The sequence below is a fragment of the Colobus angolensis genome, unplaced genomic scaffold (assembly GCF_000951035.1).
Source record: "Colobus angolensis palliatus isolate OR3802 unplaced genomic scaffold, Cang.pa_1.0 Scaffold359, whole genome shotgun sequence".
Lineage (NCBI taxonomy): Eukaryota > Metazoa > Chordata > Mammalia > Primates > Cercopithecidae > Colobus > Colobus angolensis.
In genome coordinates this window covers 2,142,587-2,155,703 of record NW_012116921.1, presented here as the reverse complement: position 1 = coordinate 2,155,703, position 13,117 = coordinate 2,142,587, and the positions used below count along the sequence as shown (strand labels likewise).

The 13,117-nt window shown below is 39.6% G+C and overlaps 1 protein-coding gene across 1 annotated transcript in view; it reads right to left on the bottom strand.

Annotated features, from left to right (window-relative positions):
- GIPC2 (GIPC PDZ domain containing family, member 2) overlaps nucleotides 1–13,117 on the bottom strand; it is a gene marked incomplete at its 5' end in the record, with an annotated part of 107,051 nt that overhangs the window by 19,048 nt on the left and 74,886 nt on the right. The window contains 2 exons of the mRNA XM_011953181.1: nucleotides 5,532–5,613; nucleotides 11,962–12,068. Coding sequence (XP_011808571.1) covers nucleotides 5,532–5,613; nucleotides 11,962–12,068 — 189 coding nt within the window. The remainder of the gene's footprint in view (nucleotides 1–5,531; nucleotides 5,614–11,961; nucleotides 12,069–13,117) is intronic.

Below are 13,117 nucleotides of genomic sequence, written 5' to 3'. Positions count from 1 at the left end.
TAGCACATGTATACATATGTAACAAACCTGCACGTTGTGCACATGTACCCTAGAACTTAAAGTATAATAAAAAAAAATAAAATAAATGAAACACCATTACTGCATACTTTTTCAAGAGCTATAACAGACTTTGTATCTGGTCCAAAAGCAAACTAGTAAAATTTTTAAAAAGAAAACATGTTATAGAATAAATGACTTAGAGACAATCAATCTTCTTTTCACACATATCAGGATCTCAATAAATTTGAAATCCTAAAATTCTGAAGTTGCTTGGATGATCTCCAAACTCCTAAACTGGTATCATCAGGAAACATTATAATTCTATATACAACTTACACAGTTTCCTTAAACATTCAGCAAGAAACTTGTATGATACAACTTTATACTGAGTTAGGTCAAGACTATATGAGGCCGTATAGGATTCAACGTCTTTTAGAACGTTTATTTTTTTTCATGGATAACATCCCAAGGTGACCTATGTTGACACTGGTTGGTAGAAAAGTCATAGTTCACAACTAAACTTTACAATCAAATGAAGCACTTTCATCTTCAGGATTACTCTCTACAAAAATTCATTTAAATTGCCGGGCATGGTGGCTCACGCCTGTAATTTCAGCACTTTGGGAGGCTGAGGCGAGTGGATCACCAGGTCAGGAGATCGAGACCATCCTGGCTAACATGGTGAAACCCCGTTTCCACTAAAAATACAAAAAACTAACCGGGCATGGTGGCGGGCGCCTGTAGTACCAGCTACTTGGGAGGCTGAGGCAGGAGAATGGCATGAACCCAGGAGGCGGGGCTTGCGGTGAGCCGAGATCGCACCACTGCACTCCAGCCTGGGCAACAGAGCAAGACTCCATCTCAAAAAAGAAAATTCATTTAAATGATTTTCCATTTTCAAATAATAAAACCCCTTAATCCTTTTTTGAGGATAGTGTTCTAAGACACGTTGTTGCCATATTACTTTTTAAATTTTTAAAATATATACTTACATTAATACAGAAAAATGTGATATCAATGTAATTTGCATTAAGAATTAATATTTCTGAAAGCTAAGAAATACTAAGAATATTTATACAAGTAAATATATTTGTCTGTTAAATCAGTACCACACTTGTGATTTATATTTCATGCTAATCAGATCTGAATAATGAAAGAAATTCCTTATTTAACAATGGTTTGCATTCTTCAAATAATTACTTTCCTTACCCTTTACCTGCCTAGGTAACTGACCACATTGCTAATCATGTGTAATGATAATGGCTTTTAATGTCAATTAGAGGAATTTGTTACAGATGACTAATTCACTTTACAAAGAAATTTCTAGTTAATTTACAAAGAATTTGTAAGGAATGTTTAGTGCCCTGAATTTCCTTTTTTTAAGCTGCATTTTCTTTTCTTCTTTTTTTTTATTTACTTATTTGTTTTTGTTTTTTTAGAGACAGGATCTCACTCTGTTGCCCAGTCTAAAGTGCAGTGGCACCATCCTAGCTCACTGCAGCTTCAAACTCTTGGACTCAAGCAATCCTCCTGCCTCAGACTCTCAAGTGGCTAGGAATTCAGGTGCACGCCACCATGCCTGGCTAATTTTTTTTTTACTAGAGACAGGGTCTCATCTCACTATGTCACCCAAGCTGGTCTCTTTTAGGGTTAGTTTTAGGGTTAGTTTTAGGATTAGGGGCTCGAGCCAAATATATATGCCTGTAAGCAATATTATATCATATCTCTGTTACTGTATGTGAGCATAAATACATCTATGCATATGTGTGTATGTATATGTAAAAATTCATGTATATGTACGTGTATTTGCTTCCCTCCTATATGGCAAAGTACCATTAAAGAATGGCCCATAGCCCAAGACTGTTGTACAAATAAACATTTCTATTCTAAATTTGATTTATGTACATGTTGATGCCTCTATTTATATGTTACATATTTCCTTATATGTCTAAAAGTATTCATGTTTATGTGTATGTTTGTCTTTATTCCTAGTTAGATCTTTTCCTAGGCCCTGCGTCTGTGATTCAATCCAGACCATAGCATGGATTCTATTGTTCCTTGAGAGGGGCAGTTTCAAAACAGGAGACTGAGGCTGGGCTCAGCAGCTCAACACCTGTAATTCCAACACTTTGGGAAATCAAGGCAAGAGAATGGCTTGAGCCCAGGAGTTCAAGGACCAGACTAGGTAACACAGGTAGACCCCATCTCTACAAAAATTAAAATTAAAAAAATTACCCAGGCAAAAGGATTGGAAAGAGAAGTTGTCAGACGTTGGTTTTCAGCTTTAACTTCTTGTCTGCACAGAGGAAAAAAGAATCTATAGGAAAATTTTATATTTTTCTCCAAGGAGCAAGGAACAAACTACCAATGTTTTTAAGTTGCAGACAGCATCTGTATATCCAGTACAGAAATTTTATTTTAAAAGTTCACTCAGGGCCGGTAATGATGGCTCATACCTGTAATCTCTCCCTGCACTTTGAGAGGTCAAGACAGGGGGATCACTTGAGCCTGAGCAACATAGCAAGACCCCATCTCTGCCAAAAAAAATTATTTTTGAAAAATAAAAGAAGACATGCATACAGCCAACAGACACATGAAAAAATGCTCGTCATCACTGGCCATCAGAGAAATGCAAATCAAAACCACAATGAGATACCATCTCACACCAGTTAGAATGGCAATCATTAAAAAGTCAGTAAACAACAGGTGCTGGAGAGGATGTGGAGAAATAGGAATAGTTTTACACTGTTGGTGAGATTGTAAACTAGTTCAACCATTATGGAAAACAGTATAGCGATTCCTCAAGGATCTAGAACTAGAAGTACCATATGACCCAGCCATCCCATTACTGGGTATATACCCAAAAGATTATAAATCATGCTGCTATAAAGACACATGCACACGTATGTTCACTAAAGCACTATTCACAATAGCAAAGACTTGGAATCAACCCAAATGTCCATCAGTGACAGACTGGATTAAGAAAATGTGGCACATATACACCATGGAATACCATGCAGCCATAAAAAAGGATAAGTTTGTGTCCTTTGTAGAGACATGGATGCAGCTGGAAACCATCATTCTCAGCAAACTATCGCAAGAACAGAAAACCAAACACCGCATGTTTTCACTCATAGGTGGGAACTGAACAATGAGATCACTTGGACTCAGGAAAGGGAACATCACACACCGGGGCCTATTATGGGGAGGGGGCAGGGGGGAGGGATTGCACTGGGAGTTATACCTGATGTAAAGGACGAGTTGATGGGTGCTGACGAGTTGATGGGTGCAGCACACCAGCATGGCACAAGTATACATATGTAACAAACCTGCACGTTATGCACATGTACCCTAGAACTTAAAGTATAATAATAATAAAGAGAAAAAATCGTTTCAACATGCAATCAAAAAAATAATAATAATAATGTATCAATATTAGTTCAACTGAAGCAAATGTATCACACTAATGCAAGATTTGTTAATAATAGATAAGAACTGTGCAAAGGAGAGGGATAAATGGAAACTGTACTTTCAGCTCAATTTTTCTGTAAATGTAAAGGCTATTAATTTAAAAATATTCTCAAATAGAAAACTCCAGACATAGAAATAAATAAATAAATAAATAAAATAAAATAAATAGCCAGGTATGGAGGCACACACCTGTGGTCCTAGCTACATGGGAGGCTGAGGTAGGAGAAGGGGGTGGGCCCAGGAATCAAGGCTGCAGTGAACTATGATTGTGTTACTGCACTCCAGCCTGGGTGACAGAGTGAGATCCTGTCTCAAAAATTAAAAAATAAAAGTTCACATAGGCAAGAGAGAAAATAAGAACAGATTCTGTTAAATAAAATTTATAGGAGGTGATTGGTTTGGACTGAGCTCCTGTACTAGGCCTAATAGACCAAACCAAAATGGAGTTACCCATGCTGAAGTTCCACTCACTAAGCCAAACTAAGTTGTTTATCTGACCTTCCATGAAATCAGGAGAAAGAGAGGTAATAGCCAAATCCTCAGATGGACCAGTTTTAGCTGGCATAATAAGGAAATTCCCTCTGGTTTCACCTTTACAAAGAAAGTAACCTTGCAACAGGAACCCACTCTTTGTTCTGTTTCTGCTTTCTTCAGCCATTTTCTGACTATAGAGTCAACCTCCTCTGCTCAGCTCATCAGAGCACTCATTTTGAGGTGTTGCCTGATACTAGAGTTGCAAATAAAAGCCAATTGAGATTTTTAAGCTAAATTTGTTTTGTTTTTGGTAATTCTAAAAGGAAAATGGAAAATGAGTGGAAGTAGAAAAGAATAAATGGGCTTCAAACACTCTACCTGCTAGTGGATAAACAAAATAGTCAAGTTCTTACCTTTAAAAAATGTATAAAGTACCTGATTCAAATGCATACCTGTGAATGCATGCAGACATAAACCTCCACACTGGAGTGCACATTAACTCCCTTTTCTCTAACCAGCATGCTACTGCCCTACTTAATGGGCATTTATCTTGCTTCTGCATGAGAAGGGTTAGGCCTTTTCACACTCTTGACCCTTGTATTTCAGGGTCACTCTCAGTTCCAGAGCATTCAACCCAGACCTAACCATCCTCCTGGCCTCAGGGACTGGCTCACTTGAGCCAATCAGACCAACCAGAGACAATATTGGGCATTTTGTTTGAATGATTTGGAAGAGGTCCTCCCTCCTTCTCATTTTGCTTGATGCCACGAGGATGTAGAGGCTGGAGCAATGGCAGTCATTTTGGCCCCATGAGGGAGAGACTGAAGCTGGCAGGGGATACCACAGGGGCCTGAAATGAAGCCAGGACTGAGAGAAGAGAAATCACATCCTGATGACACCATGAAAACTCAGGATCCAGCCATTCTTGAAGCCAAGGTCTAGCTCTGGACTTTTCAATTATAAGAACCAATAAGTTTCTCTTTTTTATTTTCCTTAAGCCAGTTGGAATTAGGGTTTTTTGTTTGGTCTTTGTTTTGGTCATTTGCAACTGGTAGAGTCTTAACTGATAAATCAAGACCCTGACAGCCTAATGATGACATAAGAAATACACAGAAATTCAACTGTTCAACTGCCTTTCTCAGTCATATGCCAAGTGTGTCCTCTTTCTTCATATTTCTAATTCTTTGTTCATAGGGCTTCAGTAACCCTGTTAAAGGGTGCAATTTAATCAATGTACATCTGATATATCAAATAATAATGCCTTTTATAGGTATAATCTACAAAATCCATTTTATGAATATTTTTAAATCCAAAAAAAAACACCACTAAAGGAGACAGTAGTCACAGTTTAATGATTAAGAACTAACTAAAATGTTTTAAAGTTTACTTGGCACTAAGACCTCATAGCTAGAAAGGGGTAAGGGCCAGGTCTTCTTTTCGATATTCTTATCTTTATGTCCATTATTCTTTTCATCACACCACAAATATTTTTATCTTCAAAAGTATAATTGGCTATATGTACAAATAAGACAAAAACATTAAGCAGATTAAGAGATACAAGACTTTTTTAAATAGTATAATCTTACCTAAATCAATATCTCGAATTCCCATGTACAATTCAAGAACATCATCAATCTTTTCAATTGCTTTTGCTTTGGTTTCAGAAGGCTTTATCAAAAAAAGAGAGAAATAAGATATTATATAACAAAATCTCTTGATTGTCAGGGCATACACAAGAGAAAGCCTGAGGTGGAGCCAGTTCATGATTGTATACTTCAGCTAATTTTAATGGAAATATATCTAGAATGTGCTCTGTAACTAAATACATATGAATACAGTAAATACTTATTTTTAGTGTCTGCACTAAGAGTTATGGATTTGAAAAAGAAAAGTCAGGAACACCATTCGCAAGTAGCTAACAATCTAGAAGAGGAAACAGATGTGAAAATAAATAACATGTAACAGTTTTTAAAGGATAGAAAACTTACAGAAGCATCACAGGGAAGGAAGCAAATTTATATCACTAACAGTCATAGAAGACTTTAGAAAGAAGGTGACTTGGCTGAGCACAGTGGCTCATGCCTGTAATCCCAGCACTTTGGAAGGCTGAGGTGGGAGAGTTGCTTCAGCCTAGGAGTTCAAGACCAGCCCAGGCAACATGGTGAGACTTCATCTCCACCAAAAAAAAAAAAAAAAATCAATTAATTAAAATAATTAGCTGGGTGTGGTGGCACATGCTTGTAATCTCAGCCACTTGGGAGGCTAAAATGGGAGGATCACTTGAGCCTGAGAGGTCTAGACAAGCCTGGGCAATATGGCAAGATTCTATCTCTACCAGTTAATTAATTTAATTAAAAAGTAACCAGGTGTGGTGGTATGCACCTTTAGTCCCAGCCACCCAGAAGGCTAAAGTGAGAAGATCACTTAAGCCCAGGAAAATGAGGCTGTAGTGAGCCATAATTCTGCCACTGCACTCCAGCCTGACAAAAGGCCAAGACTCTGTCTCAGAAAAAAAGAAGGATGTCTTAAGAACTGTGGTGGGCTTTGTTTTTTGTTTTGTTTTGTTTTGTCTTCTTTTGTTTTGTTTTGTTTGAGACAAAGTCTCCTTCTGTTGTCCAGGCTGAAGTACAGTGGTGTGATCTCAGCTCACTACAACCTCTGCCTCCCAAGTAGCTGGGATTATAGGCGTGCACCACCACGCCCAGCTAATTTTTTGTATTTTTTTAGTAGAGACGGGGTTTTCACCATGTTGGCCAGGCTAGTACAGGCGTGAGCCACCACGCCCAGCCAAGAACTGCATTTTCAATGATGAAGAGGAGATAAGCAGGAGAGGATACTTCAAGTAGGATGTAATAGATAGGCAAAGTCTAAGTAAGGTCAGAGAGTCATGTTAGAGGGATGCCAGAAGTCCCATGTAGCTGGAGAACACAGTGACAAATACGACTAGATCTTGAGGGGTCCTGTGTACCATGAAAAGGATTCTGGTCTTTATTGTGCAGGCCGGAGTCTTCAAACTTTTGATGGTTCATCCCAATAGTAAAACATTTCTGAACAAATACCCTTATTGTGTATTTTTAACTTTATTGTATGTATTGTTTACAAATTACAAATGTATTACCGTATTAATACATTGTATACATTATAAAAATACACCAAAAAATGAAATTTTATAAGAATGAGATGATAAAATAATATTTTTAAGATCATTTTTGTGTTATGTATTAACGGTACCAAAACATTTTTGTTCTTCCTAAAACAATTACTAAACATTCCAGTAGGAATATTATTTTAACTTTTTGGTTTAATATTTGGTAAATTCTGCTCAGTTTATTTCAATACTTGGCTGTAGATGGCTTCATAGCTGAAAATGGAATTGCCCAAAGATGTTAACTACTCAACTATACATGCAAATGTAGAATTCATGATTTAGATTATAAGAATTTCATGTTACTGTCAATACTGTTATAAATATATATTGTTTTGTAGTCTCAAATGTTATTAAAATCATGCACTGTATAGCAAATAAAAATCTATTTCCTTGAAGATATTAGTACAACTTTCTCACATCTTTATTTACAAGAACTAAACCTTAAAAACAATAACAGACAATACATTGCTCTTGCCTTCACTACAATGTATCTTGAATTGTCTGTATAAAGCAACAGGCTATGCAAACTAACAGGCATTAACCTTTACATCTATCCAGGCACGTTTTAAGTTATGGTGACAAGTGACAGTACTCCTCATACACAAATGGCCACCAATATTTTACCATTCTAATATTTCCTATTTGCTACGGAACAGATCTGATCTATCACCTCTTCTCCATCCACATGTTGTTTGCCAGTGTTTAGTCCTCATCTTTTCTGATTTGCAGAGGTTTCCTATTTTGTCTCCCTGCCTTTGGTCTTCACCCTCTCAAATCCAAGCTGCTCAACAACCCATCCCCTGGAACCAAGGGAATTTTCTAAAACACAAAACTGATTGTGTTACTCCCCTCAATTCTTAAATGGCTCCCTCATTATCCACAAGGCCCTTCACATCCTAACCCCAGCCCATGCCTCCAGCCTCATCACCCCTAACCAGTACTTCCAGCACCCCACACTCCAATCTCATGGACAGCTTACAGGTCCCCAAAACCCATTATTGTTCCATGCCTAGAACACTCTTCTTCCCCATTTTCAACTCACTTACTCATTTCTTCCAGAGAGAAACTCTGACCTCCTTTTTTTTTTTTTTTTTTTTTTGATAGAGTCTCAATCTGTCACCCAGGCTGGAGTGCAATGGCGTGATCTTGGCTCACTGCAACCTCCACCTCCTGGGCTCAAGTGATTCTCCTGCCTCAGCCTCCCAAGTAGCTGGGATTACAGGTGCCCACCACCATGCCTGGCTAATTTTTATGTTTTTAGTAGAGATGGGGTTTCATCACGTTGGCCAGGCTAGTCTTGAACTCCTGACCTCAGGGAACCCACCCACATCAGCCTCCCAAAGTTCTGGGATTACAGGCATGAGCCACCGCACCCAACCTTCTGACCTCCTTTCTTTCCCCAATCCCTGACAATGGTTGATCAGCCCCTTCTTTGTGATACTGTGTATCCTGTACCTGCTTCCATTAACCCTATCCCACTGGGTTGTAATAGTTTCTTTTCATGCTTCTCTCCTTTTAGAAGAGAAACAGGGTCTTTGTTCTTCTTTGTATCACCAGCACTTAGACTGCCGGTCTCAGCAAGCACACATTGAACAAAGTATGAGGTTATGCAAGTGGTTTGTCTCTGTGTGCCCACCTAAATCCCATCTTGAATTGTAATCCCCACGTGTCAAGGGAGGGACCTGGTGGGAGGTGACTGCATCATGAGGTGGTTTCCCCCATGCTGTTCTCGTGATAGTGAGGGAGTTCTCACAAGATCTGATGGTTTCAAAAGTGACAGTTCCTCCTGCACACTCACTCTCTCCTGCCACCATGTAAGATGTGCCTTGCTTCCCCTTCACCTTCTGCCATGATTGTAAGTTTCTTGAGGCCTCCCCAGCCATGTGGAAATGTGAGCCAATTAAACCTCTTTACTTTTAAATCACGCAGTCTCAGGTATTCTTTATAGCAGTGTGAAAACGGACTAATACAGAGAATCTTACACCATTTTCAGAATCTGTGCTAGGTGATTAAGGGAGTGATTTGTTTCAAATGCTATAAATCCTTTAAATCCTTAAAGTGTTTGAAATTAGATTTTAGGTCATTTGTGTCAAATTTAATATTAGCACCAAACCGCTTTTTCCTTTCATTATGAGCTATTTTTAATTGCCCTATTTTACTAAACAGGCTATGAAAATAGGAATGGATTTTTAGATGTTTATCTTTGAATGAATCTTTCCTACCTCCCCAGGTAGCTCTTAAGCTGCTCTTTTCCATTGAGGCACCTTTGCCACAGCAGGAGCTTAACAAAGAGGGATGGATGATTTAACCCTTAGAAGATGCCCTTCCTCCTGAAGTGACGTGGCGTTTTTCCTGCTGACCTGCTTCCTCTGTGAGCTGTTTAAAGGTCTGCTCATTTTTCCTCACAGCCTCCGGCAAAAGGCAGAGCTGACATTCTCCCGGCTCCCCACAGCCAGCTCCTTCCCCTCTGTTCTTCTCTTCTCTGATAAATTCCTTTCTTCCGCTGAGATTTGCTTATTCATTCAATAAACACTTACTGGCCTTCAGCAATATACCAGGCTGTGTGCTGGGCCACAGAGGGAAAATAAAGGCTCCAAACACCCAGAAGTCACTGCCCTGGGTTTCCTTCACATACCTCATCATATCTCCTTTTCAAAACACTTTTTGCTCTATCAGGTCTCTTCATTACCATTTGCCTCCAATCGGTCCTTTCATTCTCCCAGAACCCAAGCATTTGACTCAGGATTTTCCTCCGGATCCCCCCAAAACTGATAACACCCTGGGTGACTCGACACTCCTAAGGACAGCCTTGGCCTCATGGGTTCCTTAAGTGTCCGCTTCAACAAACCACCCTTATGACCAACCCTGGATACTGTCACCCAACAAGTTCTGGGATCCACTCTGTGAAACAGCCTCAAAACTGTTCACCTGTCTCTTTTTTCCTTCAAACACATAGGAACCCAGACAGCGTTCACATACAGAGAGACCCTAGAAGGGCCCAGTGCCTTGCCCCTGCCCCCTGGAGCTCACAGGTGTCAGTCACCTGCTCGACATCCCGTCTGCCCACAGGAGGGTTGCTGCTGCTGTGGGCCTGCTGCTTGACACTCGGAATCCTTACCATCACCACCCCAACCCTGCAGTTTTCTTCCTCCACCCTTCTTGCCTCTAGTTGTCACTTCTCCTTCTGGTGTTTTTCACTCAAACACTAACCTGTATATAGATAAAGTCAGTCAAAGGGGAAAACCCCTGCTTTTCTCAAACTAAAAGAAATCATTTATTAATTCATCAATGCACCAAAGATTTCCATTCCTTTGGTATATCAGGTCCTATTCTAGGTGCTGGGGATGCAGCAGTGAACAAGACATGTGAGCAAAGGAGCTAGACAGTAGACAAAATTAATCAAAGATAAAAAGAGTCCTAGGGTGTTTAGTGCTGATATGGTTTGACTGTGTCGCCACCCAAATCTCATCTTGAATTGCAGCTCCCCTAATCCCCACATGTTGTGGGAGGGACCTGGTGGTAGGTAACTGAAGCATGGGGGCAGGTTTTTCCCATGCCATTGTTCTCGTGATAGTGAATAAGTCTCATGAGATTTGAGGTTTTATAAAGGGCAGTTCCCCTGCACACACTCTCTTGCCTGCTGCCATATAAGATGTGCCTTTGCTCCTCCTTCACCTTCCGCCATGATTGTGAGGCCTCCCCAGCCATGTATAACTGTGAGTCCATTAAACCTCTTTCTCTTTATAAATTACCCAGTCTCAGGTATGTCTTTATTAGCAGTGTGAAAACGGACTAATACAATTGCTTTGACAGAAACTAAGGGCATGGAAGAGTGGGCAGTGGGAGGGTTTGAGGGAGTTGTTGTTTATACAGGATGCTCGGGAAAGGCCTTTGAGATAGATAATGTGTGGGCAGAAACCTAATGATGGCAAGGGAGCAAGCTATGCAGATAAACGGGCAAAACATTTAGGCAGAGACAACAGCAGTACTGACAGCCTGAGATGGGGATACACCTGGAGTGTTTGGGAACAGCAAGGAGACCAGCATGACTGAAGCAGAGGAAGCCAGGGCAGAGGGGTGGGAATTGAGAACAGAGAAGAAACACGGAGTTCAGTCACACTGGTTATTCTGAGGACTTTAGCTTTTATTCTGAGTGTCATGGGAAGCCACTGGAGGGTTGTGAACAGAAAAGTAACATAATTTCTCCTGCATATTTTAAGGATCATTCTGAAGGTTGTGCTGAGCACAAGTGGAAAGAAGGCAAGGGTGAACACAGGTGGATTAAACAGGTGATTGCAATATCCAGGATAAGATGATGGTGCCTTGGGGCACAGTGGTGGGCAGGGGCGGTGAGAAGTCATTGGACTCCAGTATCTTACAGAGGTAGATCCACTAGGATTTGCTGATGGAAGCGACGTGGGACATGAACGAAAAGAGTCAAAGATGACTACAAGTTTTTTTATGTGAGAAGAGGAGTTTAGGAATATAATCTTTCATTATCAAAATCTTCTTTTGTTGACTCCTACAAGTGGCTCTGAAACTTTTTCTTGGCTCTCAGAGAGCTTTGGTTGACTTAAGTTTTTGAGATAGTCCAGCTGTCTATAGAGTCTAGAAACGTCACCTACAGGTAGCTGAGAATTTCTATAGATCACAATCTCTTCTCATGTCCTTAACTTCTTTATTTCCTTTTTAAATACCTTCAGTAATTTCCAGATTGTTTAAATAGACAATGAATTAAAAGTCCAAGTTTTTATTAGAATGAATGGAATTTTATCCAACTTTGTGAGTTTATCTTTATTTCCAGTTCCAATAATCACAAATACCTCAACATTTCCAAGCAGAACAGGAAGTAAATGAACATAACATACCATTTCTTCCATGGTGGCAGGACCTTTTGATCTCAGGCGAAGTGTTGCCCTTCCACAACCAATTTTTTCTCCTGATGACTTTCCAGCCTTTGACCTCGGCTCTATTTCTACAATACAATGAACAGGGAAACATATATATACACAGAAAGCATCCCAATAGATTACTGTGAAAGCTAATGTGGTTTATATCACAAAACTATAGACAATTGTTATAGAAATTTGATAAAAGGTAGGCCTTCTTATAGAATTTCCCACAGCAAAATAAATTTACTTGTCATCCATTATTCTTATAGGAGAGTTTTTATGAAAGAGTTCTAACTCTAAGAAAAGGGAATATGTGAAATGTACAGATGGGAAAGACAAAGTTACAAGGAAGAAAAAATAAAACAGTAGGCTTTATAAAAAGAGTAAAGAGAAGTAAGTGGCTTCATCAAGGTCACAAAAAAGAGAAAGAATCATGTCTTGAAAGAAGAGAGATTTCTTCTCCCAATGGACCGATAGAAAAAGAAGAAACAAAACAAAACAAATTTAAAGAAAAAAAAGAGAGAAGAGAGGGACAAGAGCACTATTATTTGAGGATCTACCCTCTGCATGATGCTTTATGTTTAAAAATCCCATTTAATACTCATACCAACCTATGAGACAGGTGATTGCCCTCATTTCACTGATAAGGGAACTGAAGTCAGTAAGAAGTGGGGCTGGGATTCAAAACCAGGTCTTGCAGATATAGACCAGATTTCAAAGTCCATAGCTTTCCTGAACAATCCTCCAGCCCACACCTCTTGGAAGCATAAGGGATAAAATCAGAGTTAACATACTAACAGAAATAGGGTCCAAAAGATAAAAAGCCTGAAAGCAGGTTCCAAGGAAGGAATTCCCCGCAGCCAGCAAGGACAAGAGCAGGGAGCAAGAGTCCACAGGGAGCCACTACTTTCCTTATGCTTGTTTTTTCTGTTGTGTCTTATCCTGTATTTGCAAACTAAGAGTCACCACCAAATATGTTACCAAGCAGTAACATAAATGAGTGGAAGGGAAGGGCAGTGAAAGAGGGTGATTGGAAGAAATGTGCCCTACATAGGCCCCACTCCAATAACTTATTGTGCTGTAAGCCATGCGTAGCCAGATCACCCACCTTTTTTTTTTTTTTTTTTTTTTT